Raw genomic sequence first — 13,636 nt, forward strand, 5'->3', positions numbered from 1 at the left:
GTCAGGGGCCCACGAAAATGTTTATGTCTTAAAATAAGAAAGTAGATACAATAATAATGAGTATGCTTGGCTGATGTTTGTTTTTAAACCAATAGCATAAGATATTTAAAGTATATTTTTTTGAGGGGGCTGGCCAATTATTCCAAGGTGGTTAGAGTGCAGCCTAATAACACCAAGGTCACGGGTTTGGATCCCCATACTGGCCAGCCACCCACCCCCCCAAAATAAATATATTTCTGTGGAGGAAGGAGGCCACAAACCAACACTGTCTGGAGCCATGAAAGTCACAGAGTAACCATGAATGGGGGCGAGGGGGAGCCAGAGCCTCCGCCTGGAAGCTGGGGGTGTGAAGCAGTCCCTGGGTCCTGGTGAGAGCAGGGCCCAGCCAGCAAGGCCAGAGGAAGGGGAGCTGGGGCTGGGACACCTGTGCCCCCACACTGCTGGTTTCCCCCAGCTAAGGAGCACCCTAGGGTGTGGTGCCCTGGAAGCTGCCCTAGGCATGGGCTGAACTTAAGCCCACCTGAGGTCGCTGACGGCCCCTGCACAATGTGTGGCCATGTATGAGGGTAGGTGGAGTGGGTCCCAGTGTCGCTGCCCCTTCTAATGTGTCTCCCTGCCCCTCCAGGCCCCTGGCCCAGACATGGCCCGTCGCTCCCAGAGCTCCTCTCAGGGGGACAACCCACTGGCACCTGGTTACCTGCCACCTCATTACAAGGAATACTATCGCCTGGCAGTGGACGCACTGGCTGAGGGCGGGCCGGAGGCCTACAGCCGCTTCCTGGCCTCCGAGGGGGCACCTGACTTCCTGTGCCCTGAGGAAGTGGAACATGTGAGCCGCCACCTGCGGCCCCCACAGCATGTTGCCCGGGAGTCCCCTGAAGGCAGCCCTCCTGATGTGGACATGGATGGCTCCTCAGGCACCTACTGGCCCGTGAACTCGGATCAGGCTGTGCCTGAGCTTGACCTGGGCTGGCCCCTGACCTTCGGCTTCCAGGGCACTGAGGTAACCACACTGGTGCAGCCTCCACCGCCCGACAGCCCCAGCATCAAGGACGAGGCTCGCAGGATGATCCGCTCTGCCCAACAGGTGCGCTGTCATGGGCTGGGCGGCCTGAGCTGGACCTTGAAACAGGAGAAGGAGTGAGAGGGTGAAGGAGAAAAGCAAGCCTGGGGGGAGTGAGGCCAGGGCTGGCCGGCCAGGCCGCTCCAGGTTCATGCAGGACCTGGGGGCTCCAGCTGCGGCAGGGGTTCCCTGGCAGAGTTCCTCCGGGTTCACCAAGGACTTGGTCATCACAGGCTGCACGCTGTGCGTAGGCTTCTTTGCCCATGGTCATGGCCAGTGCCAAGAAACTCAGGGGTTCTGGGATGGGGCCCCTCCCAGCCTATCATTCAGAGAGTTTTCTAGTTCTGCCCAGTGGCCTTTGACCAGGCGAGGGCTTCTCACCCATCACTGAGCAGTCGGCAAACAGCAATGGGAGCCTGTTAAACCATGGAGACTGCGGCAGCAGGTCCAGATGCTAACGACCCCTGCCTCTGCCCCATGCCCTGGGCAGTGACTCCTTCCTAGGGACAGAACTGGAACATGGGGCTCCGCCCTGATGCCTGCCCTGGGGTCAGGACAGCTCAGCCATCTGTAGGGCAGAGGGGACTGCAGGGGCTCCCTTGCCTTGCCCTTTCTCCTCCAACCCCCACCCCCGCCCAGCTAAAGAACAGCCCTGCGTGCCACAGGGTGCAGGCCCAGCACCTGCCACTGGCTTCTTTATGGGCCATCAGCCTTGCTAGCAGCCGCACACCCCCTGTTGGTTCCCTTCCTCGCGACCCACCTTCCCAGACATGGCTCCACTCCCCAGGGGATGGGGTAGCGACTGTTTTACGGTGTTTGTGAGTGATACAAAGACCTCCGGGGACCGTCGAAGTTGGCTGGAGAATGGGCTGAGGACAGCAGGGGCGTCTGTCCTCCTTCCTGACCCGACCCGCAGGTGGTGGCCGTGGTGATGGACATGTTCACCGACGTGGACCTGCTCAGCGAAGTGCTGGAGGCCGCCGCGCGCCGGGTCCCGGTCTACATCCTGCTGGACGAGATGAATGCGCAGCACTTTCTGGACATGGCCGACAAGTGCCGCGTCAACCTGCACCACGTGGACGTGAGTGACCCGGGGTAGGGGGTGGGGGGAGGGAGAAGCCCCCCTCCGGCAGAGACCTAACGCCCTCCGGCCCCTCCCAGTTCCTGCGCGTGCGCACTGTGGCAGGCCCCACCTACTACTGCCGCACGGGGAAGTCCTTCAAGGGCCACGTGAAGGAGAAGTTCCTGCTGGTGGACTGCGCCGTGGTCATGAGTGGGAGCTACAGGTGCGCGCAGCCCAGGCCCCTGCCCCTCAGGGGACCCCCTGTAGTCCCAGCATCCCCCCCCCTCCCCGGGCCCTCCTCTCCCGGTCGCCTGGTCGCGTATCCCCTGACGCAGGTACTTGCAGACCTTGCGTCCCGTCCCGGAGCCCCATCTCGTCCCACCTGGTGCCCCGGGGTCCCTCACTTCCGCTCAGCGCCGCTCCCTTCCCTTGACTCCGGCCCCGACCCCAACAGCTTCATGTGGTCCTTCGAGAAGATCCACCGCAGCCTGGCGCACGTGTTCCAGGGCGAGCTGGTCTCCAGCTTCGCGGCCGCTGGCGACCTCCTGCCCTCGGCCTTCCGCGTCCCTGCAGCCTTCCCAGCCAGGGGCCTGGTGGCAGGCCCCGGCAGTGGTGGCGGCGACGGCCCGGAGCGCGAGGGCTCTGAGGAGGCCGGCCTGGCCAAGCAGGACTCCTTCCGCTCGCGCCTGAACCCGCTCATCCAGCGCAGTTCGCGGCTACGTTCCGCCGCTGGTGCCCTCGGCGGGGGCTCTGGCCCGCATGGACGCCTACGCGCTGGCTCCGTACGCGGGGCCTGGGCCTCTCGTGGGTGTCCCCGGGCTCGGGGCGCCAACCCCCTTCTCCTTCCCTAAGCGGGCGGGGCCGCAGCGGCCGCCACCGAGAAAGTGCAGCTACTGCACAAGGAGCAGACGGTCACCGAGACGCTGGGTCCCGGTGGAGAGGCCGTGCGCTCTGCCGCCTCTGCCAAAGTGGCCGAGCTCCTGGAGAAGTATAAGGGCCCGGCCCGTGACCTTGGCGGCACAGGGGGCGCAGTCACTCTCGCCAGCCACAGCAAGGCGGTCGCGACCCAGTCGTGGCGGGAAGAGGTGGGGGCGGCAGGTGGCACGGGGGCCGAGCGCCGCAGCCTCGAAAGCTGCCTGCTCGACCTGCGCGACTCCTTCGCGCAGCGGCTGCACCAGGAGGCCGAGCGGCAGCCGGGCGCCGCCACGCTCACCGCCGCGCAGCTGCTCGAGACGCTGGGCCGCAGCGGCACCGACCGCCTGCCCTCCCGCTTCCTCCCTGCCCAGGGGCGCTCCACCTCCCCGCAAGGGCGGGACAGCCCCCCGCCGGAGGGGCCCGGGACGCACCAGGCACCCCATTCTGAGCCAAAAGGGAGCCCCATCTCGGCCTACCCCGAGCGGAAGGGGAGCCCCACGCCTGGATTTCCCACTCGCAGAGGCAGCCCAACTACAGGATTTACTGAGCAGAAGGGGAGCCCCACCTCAGCCTACCCGGAGCGCAGGGGCAGCCCGGTGCCCCCCGTGCCCGAGCGCAGAGGCAGCCCGGTGCCCCCTGTGCCCGAGCGCAGGGGCAGCCTCACCTTTACCTTCTCCGGGGAGTCTCCGAAGCCTGGGCCCACGGAGGAGGTGACAGGCGGCCCCATGGAAGTCCTGCGCAAGGGCTCCCTGCGCCTCCGGCAGCTGCTGAGCCCGAAGGGCGAGCGGCGCGCGGAGGATGAGGGCAGCTTCCCAGCACCGCAGGAGAACGGGCGGCCTGAGAGCCCCCGGCGGCCGTCGCTGGGCCGGGGCGACAGCGCGGAGGCTGCCGCAGGAGACGAGCGGGGCCCGCGGGCGCGTCTGTCCTCAGCCACGGCGAACGCCTTGTACAGCAGCAACCTGCGCGACGACACGAAGGCCATTCTGGAGCAGATCAGCGCCCACGGCCAGAAGCACCGTGGGGGCCCCACGCCGGGCCCGAGCCCGGCGCACAGCAGCCCTGACCTCGGTCGCCCGCCTACTTCCGGAGGCCTGGCCCCAGACATGTCCGACAAGGACAAGTGTTCAGCCATCTTCCGCTCGGACAGCCTGGGGACGCAGGGCCGGCTGAGCCGCACGCTGCCCGCCAGCGCCGAGGAGCGCGACCGGCTGCTGCGCCGCATGGAGAGCATGCGCAAGGAGAAGCGCGTCTACAGCCGCTTCGAGGTCTTCTGCAAAAAGGAGGAAGCCGGCGGCCCGGGGGCAGGGGAGGGCCTGGCGGAGGACGACAGTAGGGACAGCAAGGTGGGCAAGTTCATGCCCAGGATCCTGGGTACGTTCAAAGGCAAGAAGTGAGTCCCCTGGCCCACCAGCCCAGGCCAGGCCAGGGTCCGCATCACTGCTGCCCCCACCCAGAGCACCCTGCTGGGCAGGGAGCTTCACGCCCCTGTGTCTGAGTGGTGGCCCCTAGGCCCTCGTGCCGAAGCAGTTTGGGGCCCGGCGGAGCACGGCCGGAGCCGGCTCCACTTGGGGTTAGCCCTGCCTCTGCCTCGGCCTCTTCTCCCCTGGGGCTCCAGCCCCGCACTGCCGGTGCCTTTCTCCCCCGACTCCCTTCTCAGCCCCTCAGCCTGCCCCTCCTCACGCGTCTGCCTCCACCGTCTCCTTGGGCTCAGGCCCCTTCGGACCTTCATTCACCTCAGGGACCAACGTCTTCGTGCTTCAGCCCCACCTTCTCTCAGGGCCTCCCTCGCCTCAGGGCTTCTGTTCTCAGGGTTTCTCTCTCTTCCTGTCTCCTGACAGCCCTGCACTTTCTCTCTCAGGCCCAGCCTCCCACCTCTGTCTCCACTGCTGGGGGCTCACTTTTGCGGGGAAGGCAGGGCTGGCCACAGGCAGTTTATGACGGAGGAGTGGAGCTGGCCCAAAGGATGCCACTCAGAGTGATGGAAGCTGGACAGGGAGGACGCTGGGAAGGGGGGTTTCAGGGGACCCCTAAGGGGCTGCCCTGCCGGCCTGAACTGAAGCTCGCTCGGCCAGGTCAGCCCACTCCTCCAGCAAGGCTCCTGTCAGTACCTGGTGAGAAGCAAGCAGTGGAGTACTGGGCTTTGTGGCACAATAAAACACCACCTGGATACACAACGTGTGGCCCAGCCTCATGAAGTGTCCCCTGCACAGGCACTATCCCAAGCCTTGTCCTAGAAAGAGGCTGGATGTGGAGCACTTGTCCTTGACAGGCATGGGGCCACGAGGGCAGAGGACAGGGTGTGGTGTGGCCAAGAGGCACAGGTCCTGGGCACCCCTGCAGGCAGGAGTGGTCCTTGCCCTGTGTGCCCAGCAGACCCTGACTCCACCCTGAGCTTGGATCCTCCTCTTTGTCACCAGCACGCAGTCTGTCCAAGGTTCCCAGCTTGCCTTTCTTGTACCTTTTTCACCTCCAGAAGAGTAATTTTCGTTGAATTGGAATGATAGTGTGGCACCAAATGCTTAGAAAGTCCCCCACTATGAGGTGCTAGCATTATGAAATTACTGTTTCTGTATTCTGTTATTTCTTTTCAAGTAGGTTTTTTTTTTTTTAAATTTAAGTATAAAGATGTCAAGAGAGAAAGGATTTAAGAAATGAAGCCACTAAGCAAAGGGTCTGACTCCAGCAGCGGGGGAGGGGGTGGCCCCACTTTCAGTCTCTGACAGCTCAGTCTCTGGTTACCAAAGCCACCACCCAGGTGGACATGAGGGCAGGGACTTGACCAGGTGGAAAGGTGCCCTGGGAGCGGGATGAGTTGTAGGGGTTCTTGGCCTTGAATGTGCTGGCTAACGAGTCTGTTTGAGCGGGGCCTGGAGTGTCCCGGGTCTGCGCATAAGGTTCCAGACCGTCTGCTAAGGGAAGACGGTGGGGAGGTGCGGCGTTCTGCCTGTGGAAGGGCAGGGGCTGGTTGCCCAGCCAGCGTCCCGCGGAGCCTACTCTCTGCACCGTCCACATCTTGCTGAATGAGATCTCTCTTCAAACATGATGTTGCACATTTTTGGTGCAGTAAATAAAAGACAATGCACAAAATAGTACAACATGTTCCCAAATATATATAATCACCCAGTTATACACTGCAACCTTTAACCTTGTGACCTTCCCAATTTTCCTTGTGGAAGCACGCATCCCTGTAGGGAGCACTACAGGCCCTCCACACCTCTACCTGCGACTTCTAACCCGATCCACACTCCTTCCTCCTCTCAGCCCCTCCTCGTGTACGCAGCCCCCTGTGCAGGCCGCTCCATGGGCTCTCACCCGCGGTCCTCTGGTCACCAAGCCCGGCAGACACTTCCAGCCTTGTCTCGCAGCCCCTGCCTGCTGGAGTCCTTCCCTGTCTGGGCGCCCATCTGCCACCACCCAACGGGTCCCTGGCCTCTCGGCCACCTCTACAGCACTGGCCCCCGCAGCCTCGGAGTCCTGCTTGCAATCCCAGGGGCTGTGTCTTGGCTTCTCGAAGCTCCACCGAGTGGCGTCATCCCACTGACCCGTGCTCGCCCCCCCCTGCTCCTGCAGCCCCCGCCCGCATGCGTCCCTGCTCTCTGGGTCTCCTCGCTGCGGTGCCCGCTTGCTTCTCAGCGCCGCGGCCCGCTGCCACCCCTCAGATGAGAGCACCCCGCTTGGCAGCCCGGAGGAGGCCTCCCTGCGTTCCGGCCAGGTCCAGGTGCACTGTGGGGCACCCATGGCACCGTGGGACACAACTCCGTGCCCTCCTGCCCCCTCTGACCTCTTTGGCCCCGCACACCCCTGGTCTGAACTCACACCCGGCCCTCTGCCGGGTGGTGGCCAGAGGAGGTAGCCTTGAGCGCCACAAATATCTCCAGGGTTCCCCTTCCCCTTGCCAAGACCTGGAGACGGACCAGGTGCCAGTCACTGTGTTGGTGGGGCACAGGCTACAGTCACTGACAGTAGGGGAAAGGCAAGGCATCGGGGCCTGGGGGAGGGGTGGGAAGAAGCTGTTTCCTTCTCTCTCCCCTTTTCCTCTCTGGTTCAGGGTCACAAACAGCAACCCCAGGCAGGGAGCTGATGGTGCTGAGGGACAAAGCCAGCACCAGGGCACTTGTGGACAAAGGGCAGGAAGCTGGCCCTCTGCAGGCTGGCTTCAGGCTGCACTAGCCTAGAGGAAAGCCCTAAGCTGGATGCTGGGGGGGCAGGAGCCACGCGTGACAGCAAACAGAGGTCACTGCAGCTTCCCACTGGGCTCCTGTGTTGGACGGGGGGTGCAGGTTTCAGGATGGGGCTGGTGTGGCCTCAGGAGGGAGCGGATGCTGGACAGTGGGCAGTCTGAGTCAGACAAGTCTTTATTGGGGGAAGTCATGGGGCTGGGGTGGGAACCTCATCTGCACCCCAGAGAGGCCCAGACAAGTCTTCTGGAGCATGAACGTGGTCAGGCACAGGGGAGGAGGGCTGAGGCACGCTGGGGTCTGGGGAAGAGACAACGGGGCTGGGGACTGAGGGAGGGGCAGCGAGTTGAGGGGCAGGGGCTGGAATTGGGGTGAAGCTGGGCTGAAGGGGGGTAGGGTGGCTCACGCTCAGGGTCTTGGGAGCAGGGGCAGGTGGCCCAGTGCCGAGTGGCAGATGGTACCATAGGCTTGGGAGTAGCCTCCCAGCGCAGCCCTGGTGGCCCCCAGGGCCCCCTGCGAGACTGAGGTGCTGAACATCCTCCGGCCTGGCCGGGGCTTGGGCTGGGCGTCCTGGGGAAGCTGGGCAGGAGCCTGCACACAGGTGAGGGGCAGTGTGAGGGGCACTGGGCTCAGAGGGGGAGGATGAGGGGCATGGGAAGGACAGGAAGGGAGGGAGAGGCCCAGACTGGGGCCAGGCTCACCCGTCGTGCTCCGTCAGCCTTCACCCCACTGTCCCGGTTACGGCCACCGCGGATCAGGGCCTGGTGGGCCACCTGGGCTGCCACCTGTGAGGTCAAGGAGGGCACCGCCCCTCTCCCGCTTGGGTGTACCTGGGAAGGGGAGCGTCACAGGATCACGGAAAGATACAGTGGAGGGTTCCTCCTGCGCCCACCCAGCCACAACTTACCCATGAGCGTGCCAGGGGGAACTCCGCCGTCACCCCAGGGGGCCTTTCCAGCCTCCCTGGGGGCAGAGGTTGGAGCGGGGAGGCAGAGTTCTGTCCAGGAATGTTCTTGGCTGCACTGGGGGCTTCTGTGGGGTGGAAAGATCAACCCCAGGATTAGGAGCCTGGGGACGGGCATGGCTGATGGTCCCACACAGGAGGGGCCCTGGGCCCTGCTCCATGTGGGTGGCAGCAAAGATCACACACCATGCTCAGCGTCCTGCTCTGGGTCGTGTCCAGGGCTACTCTGAGGCCTTGGTCCAGGGTTCCATGCAGGCATCCCCGAGGGGAGCTGGTGGACCACTCTTGTCTTGAGTGGGTGCGCCCGGGGCCGAAAGGCTTTGGGCTCTGTCCCCTGGGAGGCGCCCTCCAGGCCCTCCTCTCTTGGGACTCGGCCGGTGGCCCTGCGCTCCAGGATCATCTGCAGGAGGGGTGCGAGGGGTGCTCAGAGGTGCAGACTGTGGGGAGTCGTCGAGGTGGGAGGAAGCGTCGAGGGTGCACGTGGATGGGGAACGATGGAGGTCACGGCCGGAGCACCTGGTAGAGGAGGCTGCGATACTCGGGTGCAGAGAGCTGGACTCCTTCATGCACTGGGAGCCGCACATCCGCCTCCCGTGTCCACTCGCGGTCGGGGCCGTGGAACCTGCCATGAGCCACAGAGGTGGGTGCGGGAGAGGTGGGACCTGGGCTTCAGTCGAGGGAGCCCTTTGGGCTCTTACCCCACCCCAGCACTTTGGGGCACGCCCTCCTGGGTCTGCCCTCTGCCCACACCACCTCCGCACGTAGGGGTGCTGCAGTGCCTGCGCCGCACTAAGCCGCTTGTCCGGGGCAAACACCAGGAGTCGCCTGAGGAGGTCCAGGGCCTCTGGGGGGGTGTCTGGCGGCAGGAGGGCGTCCAGCGTCTGCTTTGGCCTGCGGGTGGCCCGTGTCATCTCCCCTCCAGGGTCCCGACCCACGGACGTCTCCCCAGATCCAAGCCTGTGGCCTGGGGCTTGGCTGCCAACCTTGCCCCACTTTCCTGTCTCTATGGCTGACCTGCAGGGCAGCCTGGGAAAGTCAGGAGACCCCTGCTTCACCTCCTGGTCCCCTCCTCTCCACCACCGCACCCCCCAGCTTCTCCGGACCTCCCTCCAACTAACCCAGGCCCCTGGGTGCTCTCCCGCAGCCTCCTAATGCCCCTCCCCCACCCAGCAGAGCTGGTCCGGCTCTGGGGTCTCCTTGTTTTTAGGGTGACCAACAGTTGCTGGGTTTGGAACCACCATCAGGAGAGCAGCGGGGTCTGAACTGGCACAAACTGGCCCCAGCAAGGTTGCAGGAAGGTGGCCCCACTCACTCCTCCCCACAGGCCACCCCCACCCCCTAGCACAAAGCGCCCTCACTCACTGGGACCCCAGGCGATGCAGAATGGAGGCGCTGTAGCCTGAGCCGAGGGCTAGTAGGTCTGGGGTGGGCAGAAGGTGGTGTGAGCAGGCAGATCTGGCGGTGGGGCGGCTCAGCGGCCAGGGCCAGCCATCTCTTCTGGCCCCATGGAGTGCAGCTTCTCTGCAGGGCTTTCCCTGTCTGGCTGGGCTCAAACCCTCAAAAGCTGGCCCGCACCCCACGTGTGCACAGAACACCCACAGAGGCGCCCCCTCAAACTGGATGCCAGTGCCCCCCACTCCATGGACGAAGCCCGCACTGCTCCACCCAGGACAGCAGAGACGTGGGGTAAGAACAGAGAACCCCACTCAGTCCTGTGAATGTCCCCCTCTCGCCCCAGAGAATACTGACCCCCACATCCCCGCCCCCATTTCTCCTCCCCCACCTCTTCCCTCAGCACCCCACCTGCCACCCAAGTCTACACACACCCCAGCTCCCAGCACGGGGACAGTCCTCACCCCACCACTCTGCATCCCTCGGCGGGGCTGGGGACCTAGTCCTGACCTAGATGGCCCCTTTGTGGTCACTGCCTGGCCCTCAGGACTCACGGCCAGGTCCGGCCTCCCCTGCAATCTGCACAGTCCTCCCCACACCACCCGGCAGCTCCTCAGGGGCTCTCAGCAGGGCCTGCCCTTTCTGGTCTTCCTGGGGCTCCAGCTCCTCCCTCCCTGTCCCGGTCCCTCCTCCCCATGCAGTGCTGTCCTGTTCTCTGACCCCCATGTCCTGGTGCCCAGTGGATGAGCTGCTGAGATTGCGACCCCAGCACACACGCTCACCCTCCTCGGATGGCAGAGGGATGGTCTCCAGGATCAGCTCCAGCTGGTGAAGTGTGGACGTGCCCGGGAACAGGGGCCTCCCTCGCAGCATCTCCCCCAGGATACAGCCCAGACTCCACATGTCCACCCTGGGGGTGTACCTGGGGCGGGAAAGGGGGTGGGCACGGGGCATGGGGGAGGGAGAAGTGAGGACACAGGTGGAACCAAGGCAGTCCCAGGATACACGAGGTCCTGGGAGCCCCAGCTGGGCAGGAGGGAGGGCCAAGGGGGCCTGCAGGGAGAAGGGGGCTTGGGGCACCTCACTCTCACCAGCGCGAGGACAGTAGCACCTCTGGAGCTCGGTACCAGCGTGTGGCCACGTACTCTGTCAGGGCCTGGCCCTCAGGTCCCTCAGGGAGGTTGCTCAGGGAGCGGGCCAGGCCAAAGTCGCAGAGCTTCACCAAGCAGCTGGCATCCAGGAGAACGTTGGACGGCTGGAGAGAGGAGGGGGCTGAGGGCCAACGGGGCCAGGGGGTGCACATAGGGACTGGGGGCTGGGAGCTGTGCAGACGGACGCACCTTCTGGTCCCGATGGATGACGTGCCCTGAGTGGATGAACTTGGTGGCCCGCAGGAGCTGGTAGAAGATGTAGCGCTTGTGGACGTCCTGCAGCAGTCCACCCTTTCGGATGACAGCGTTGAGGTCAGTGTCTGGGGACAGGCATGTGCCTCAGTTTAGGCGGGGGGGGGGTGGCGGCGGCAGCAAGGAAGGATGTGCAGTTCACTCTAGGGGGCCGAGGGGGAGCCTGGGGAGAGCGGGCAGGTCAGTCCCACTGTGAACCCGTCCATGGCCCATAGTGACCAGGTCCTGCCGGCCACCCTCAGAACCATGTCCTGGCTCTCGCACCGCCTAGCCACCCCACAGCCTTCTCAGTCCTGCTCACTGTCAGTACAGCAATAAAGCTTGTGGAATTATTTTAATACTTTATTTCATGTTGCCTTTGTTTTGTAAAATGGGTAGAAAAAGGAAAAGGCTGCAGACTGTGGACAGAGCCAGTGGGTCAAGGTGGTCAGCACCAGGCTCTGGGGACTGACACCTGCCAGCTCTTTGTCCTTGGGTACAGGGTACAAGGTACAGGGTACAAGGTGCAGGGACCAGGCAGCAGAGGGGACACACAGAGGGAGGCAGGACAGAGGTGGGGCTGGGGGCTGATCGAGGCCTCACTCACCCATAGACTCAAACACCAGGTAAATGTCCCTGTCATTCTCTGCCCGGATCACATCAAGGAGGCGGATGATGTTGGGATGGTCCCCAAACTCCTGGGGAGAGTTGGTTGCTGTTGGAAGGCCAGGGGCTGTGCTCTGGGGGCAGAGGGGCCTGGCTTCCCCCCGTCTGGAAAGACCTGTACCTGGGGAAGGGAATCAGGCGGGATGACCTGGGCCACTAACCTGGAGGAGCATGATTTCCCGGAACGTTCTCTGGAAGAGACAGAAACACAGGCATGGGGGCAACAGAGCAAGAAGCAAGCCTACATCCTGGAAGGCCCCAAACACCCACTGGACCATGGGTCACAGAGGGGACAGTGTTCCAAGAGACACCAGGAAACCCGCTGTGATTGGGCTTTGGATCTACACCTGAGCCTCCAGGCACCAAGGCAGGGGGGTCACTCCTGCCCTTCATCCCACTCACTTACCTGGGCATCCGTCTTATCCCTGAAGGCATCAAAGATTTTCTTGATGGCCACGACCTCACCAGTCTTCCGATCCACTGCCTTCCACACAATGCCATAGGCCTGGGGAAGAGCACGGTCAGCCTGCTGAGGACAGGGCCAGCTCCTGCCCAGCCATCCCCTGACCATCCAGATTGCGCCCTGAAGACAAGAGGCTACTCCTTCCAGGCTACTCTGGGTCCTGGGAGGGGACACGAGTGTGGTGAGGCCTGGAGCTCTGGACCCCGCAATTCCAGGTTGCCCAGGACTCTGGCACCTTCCAGAGGGGGCGATGCGAAGCAAGGGGAGGTGGAGGCAAGGGAGGAGGTGAAAGCTGGTGAGGTCTCTGGAGGAGATGAGGTCACAGAGAACTTCTGGGCGGGAACTGAGGGTGGTCTTTCACCCTTCCAGCCACCTAAGTATTCTCAATCCCTCTTTCTCACACACCCCATCCAGCCTGCCAGCAAACCCCATGGACTCTGCCTTCAGAATTCATCCAGAATTTGGACCGGCCTGTGGCTCACTTGGGAGAGTGCGGTGCTGATAACACCAAGGCCAAGGGTTCGGGCCCCTGTATAGGGATGGCCGGTTGGCTCACTTGGGAGAGCGTGGTGCTGACAACACCAAGTCAAGGGTTAAGATCCCCTTACCGGTCATCTTTAAAAAAAAAAAAAAGAATTCATCCAGAATTCAACCAATTCCTACCATCTCTCCTGCCTCCACCCTGGTCTGAGCCTCCAACATCTCCTGCTGGGTTGCCACACTAACCTCTTAACTAATCTCCCTCTGCCACTCCCGCCCACCCCCACAGCCGATCCTCAACTGCACGGGCAAGGTGAGCCTGGTAAATGGTACCGACAGCTGCTACAGATCCCAGTGTCAGTAACAGTAGAAGCCAAAGTCCTCAAAGTTATCCAAAGCCCCTCAGTCAGGCCCCTCATCGCTTGTTTAGCAGGGTCTCCCCTCCCCCGACCCCTGTCTTACTCCCCAGTCACACATAGGTCTGCCCTCTCTCCAGTAACCAAGCAGGCCCTTGCCTCAGGGCCTTTGCACGTGCTGTTTGCACTCTGGACGCTCTTCCTCCCCCGCCCCTCCACGCACTCCAACACACCCGCACAATCACAGCTCCACATACACAGCCCCACATGCTCACGCCTCTCCACGCCTACCCCATATACCCGCTCAGGTCCTGTGGGCGTAGGGAGAGGTGACCCAGAAGCAGGGGACGGTGGGCGGCCGGGAAGCCAGGGTCGCTCAGCCTGAGACCGCTGGCGGCCCTGGCTGCCACCTGCTTGCCGGAGCCAGGCCCCTGGGTGAAGGCACTGCCAGGATCCTGTTACCCCATGAGGAAACTGAGGCACAGAGGGGCTCGGTGGCCTGCGCAAGGCCTGTTCCGCAGAGCTGCGGCGCTCCGCGGCAGCTCACCCCCTTCCCGAGCCGCCGCTTAAGCAGGTATCTGCGGGCGACGTGGCGGTCCACCTCGGCGGCGCACATGGTGGCCGGCGGGCGCCCTCGCAGGGTCGGCCTGGAGCCCCGCGGGGCCGGCGCTGTTGAGCCCGTCGCCCTGGGAACCGACGGCGGCCCGCGCCTGC

The 13,636-nt window shown here is 63.6% G+C and overlaps 2 protein-coding genes across 5 annotated transcripts; one reads left to right on the top strand and one right to left on the bottom strand.

Annotated features, from left to right (window-relative positions):
* The first annotated feature begins 441 nt into the window (after positions 1 to 441).
* Positions 442 to 6,133, top strand: FAM83H (family with sequence similarity 83, member H). Its single transcript, XM_008571665.1, has 5 exons — positions 442 to 1,087; positions 1,980 to 2,144; positions 2,225 to 2,349; positions 2,581 to 2,873; positions 2,979 to 6,133. Exons 1-5 carry the CDS (start codon positions 641 to 643, stop codon positions 4,433 to 4,435), a joined length of 2,487 nt encoding a protein of 828 aa, XP_008569887.1. The 5' UTR covers positions 442 to 640; the 3' UTR covers positions 4,436 to 6,133.
* A 1,245-nt stretch (positions 6,134 to 7,378) lies between these two features.
* On the bottom strand, positions 7,379 to 12,357 carry MAPK15 (mitogen-activated protein kinase 15). Of its 4 annotated transcripts, none has more exons than XM_008571670.1 (14): positions 12,030 to 12,357; positions 11,785 to 11,814; positions 11,565 to 11,655; positions 10,916 to 11,046; positions 10,667 to 10,830; positions 10,358 to 10,497; positions 9,546 to 9,603; positions 9,198 to 9,209; positions 8,937 to 9,074; positions 8,700 to 8,805; positions 8,370 to 8,583; positions 8,127 to 8,251; positions 7,921 to 8,049; positions 7,379 to 7,519 (listed from the first exon to the last, which is right to left on the bottom strand). In XM_008571670.1, the coding sequence occupies exons 1-14, from the start codon at positions 12,192 to 12,194 to the stop codon at positions 7,397 to 7,399; spliced, it is 1,626 nt and encodes a 541-aa protein (XP_008569892.1). In that variant the 5' UTR covers positions 12,195 to 12,357; the 3' UTR covers positions 7,379 to 7,396. The 4 variants fall into 4 exon arrangements, with proteins under 4 accessions (XP_008569892.1, XP_008569888.1, XP_008569891.1 ...); XM_008571666.1 differs by having other exon boundaries at positions 7,431 to 7,810; XM_008571669.1 differs by having other exon boundaries at positions 7,431 to 7,810; positions 11,745 to 11,814; positions 12,030 to 12,170.
* Positions 12,358 to 13,636: the final 1,279 nt, after the last annotated feature.

Source organism: Galeopterus variegatus, unplaced genomic scaffold (assembly GCF_000696425.1).
Source record: "Galeopterus variegatus unplaced genomic scaffold, G_variegatus-3.0.2 Scaffold711, whole genome shotgun sequence".
In the NCBI taxonomy this organism is placed as follows: domain Eukaryota; kingdom Metazoa; phylum Chordata; class Mammalia; order Dermoptera; family Cynocephalidae; genus Galeopterus; species Galeopterus variegatus.

Excerpts from the sequence above, each read along its gene's own strand:
- FAM83H (XM_008571665.1), top strand. The coding sequence starts at position 641 with ATGGCCCGTCGCTCCCAGAGCTCCTCTCAGGGGGACAACCCACTGGCA. Across the intron at positions 2,350-2,580 it reads GTCATGAGTGGGAGCTACAG|CTTCATGTGGTCCTTCGAGA; the intron begins GTGCGCGCAGCC and ends CGACCCCAACAG. Across the intron at positions 2,874-2,978 it reads CGCTGGTGCCCTCGGCGGGG|CGGGCGGGGCCGCAGCGGCC; the intron begins GCTCTGGCCCGC and ends TCCTTCCCTAAG.
- MAPK15 (XM_008571666.1), bottom strand. The coding sequence starts at position 12,194 with ATGGTCAGGGGATGGCTGGGCAGGAGCTGGCCCTGTCCTCAGCAGGCT. Across the intron at positions 11,815-12,029 it reads GGGATAAGACGGATGCCCAG|AGAACGTTCCGGGAAATCAT; the intron begins GTAAGTGAGTGG and ends TGTCTCTTCCAG. Across the intron at positions 7,811-7,920 it reads AGGCTGACGGAGCACGACGG|GCTCCTGCCCAGCTTCCCCA; the intron begins GTGAGCCTGGCC and ends ACCTGTGTGCAG.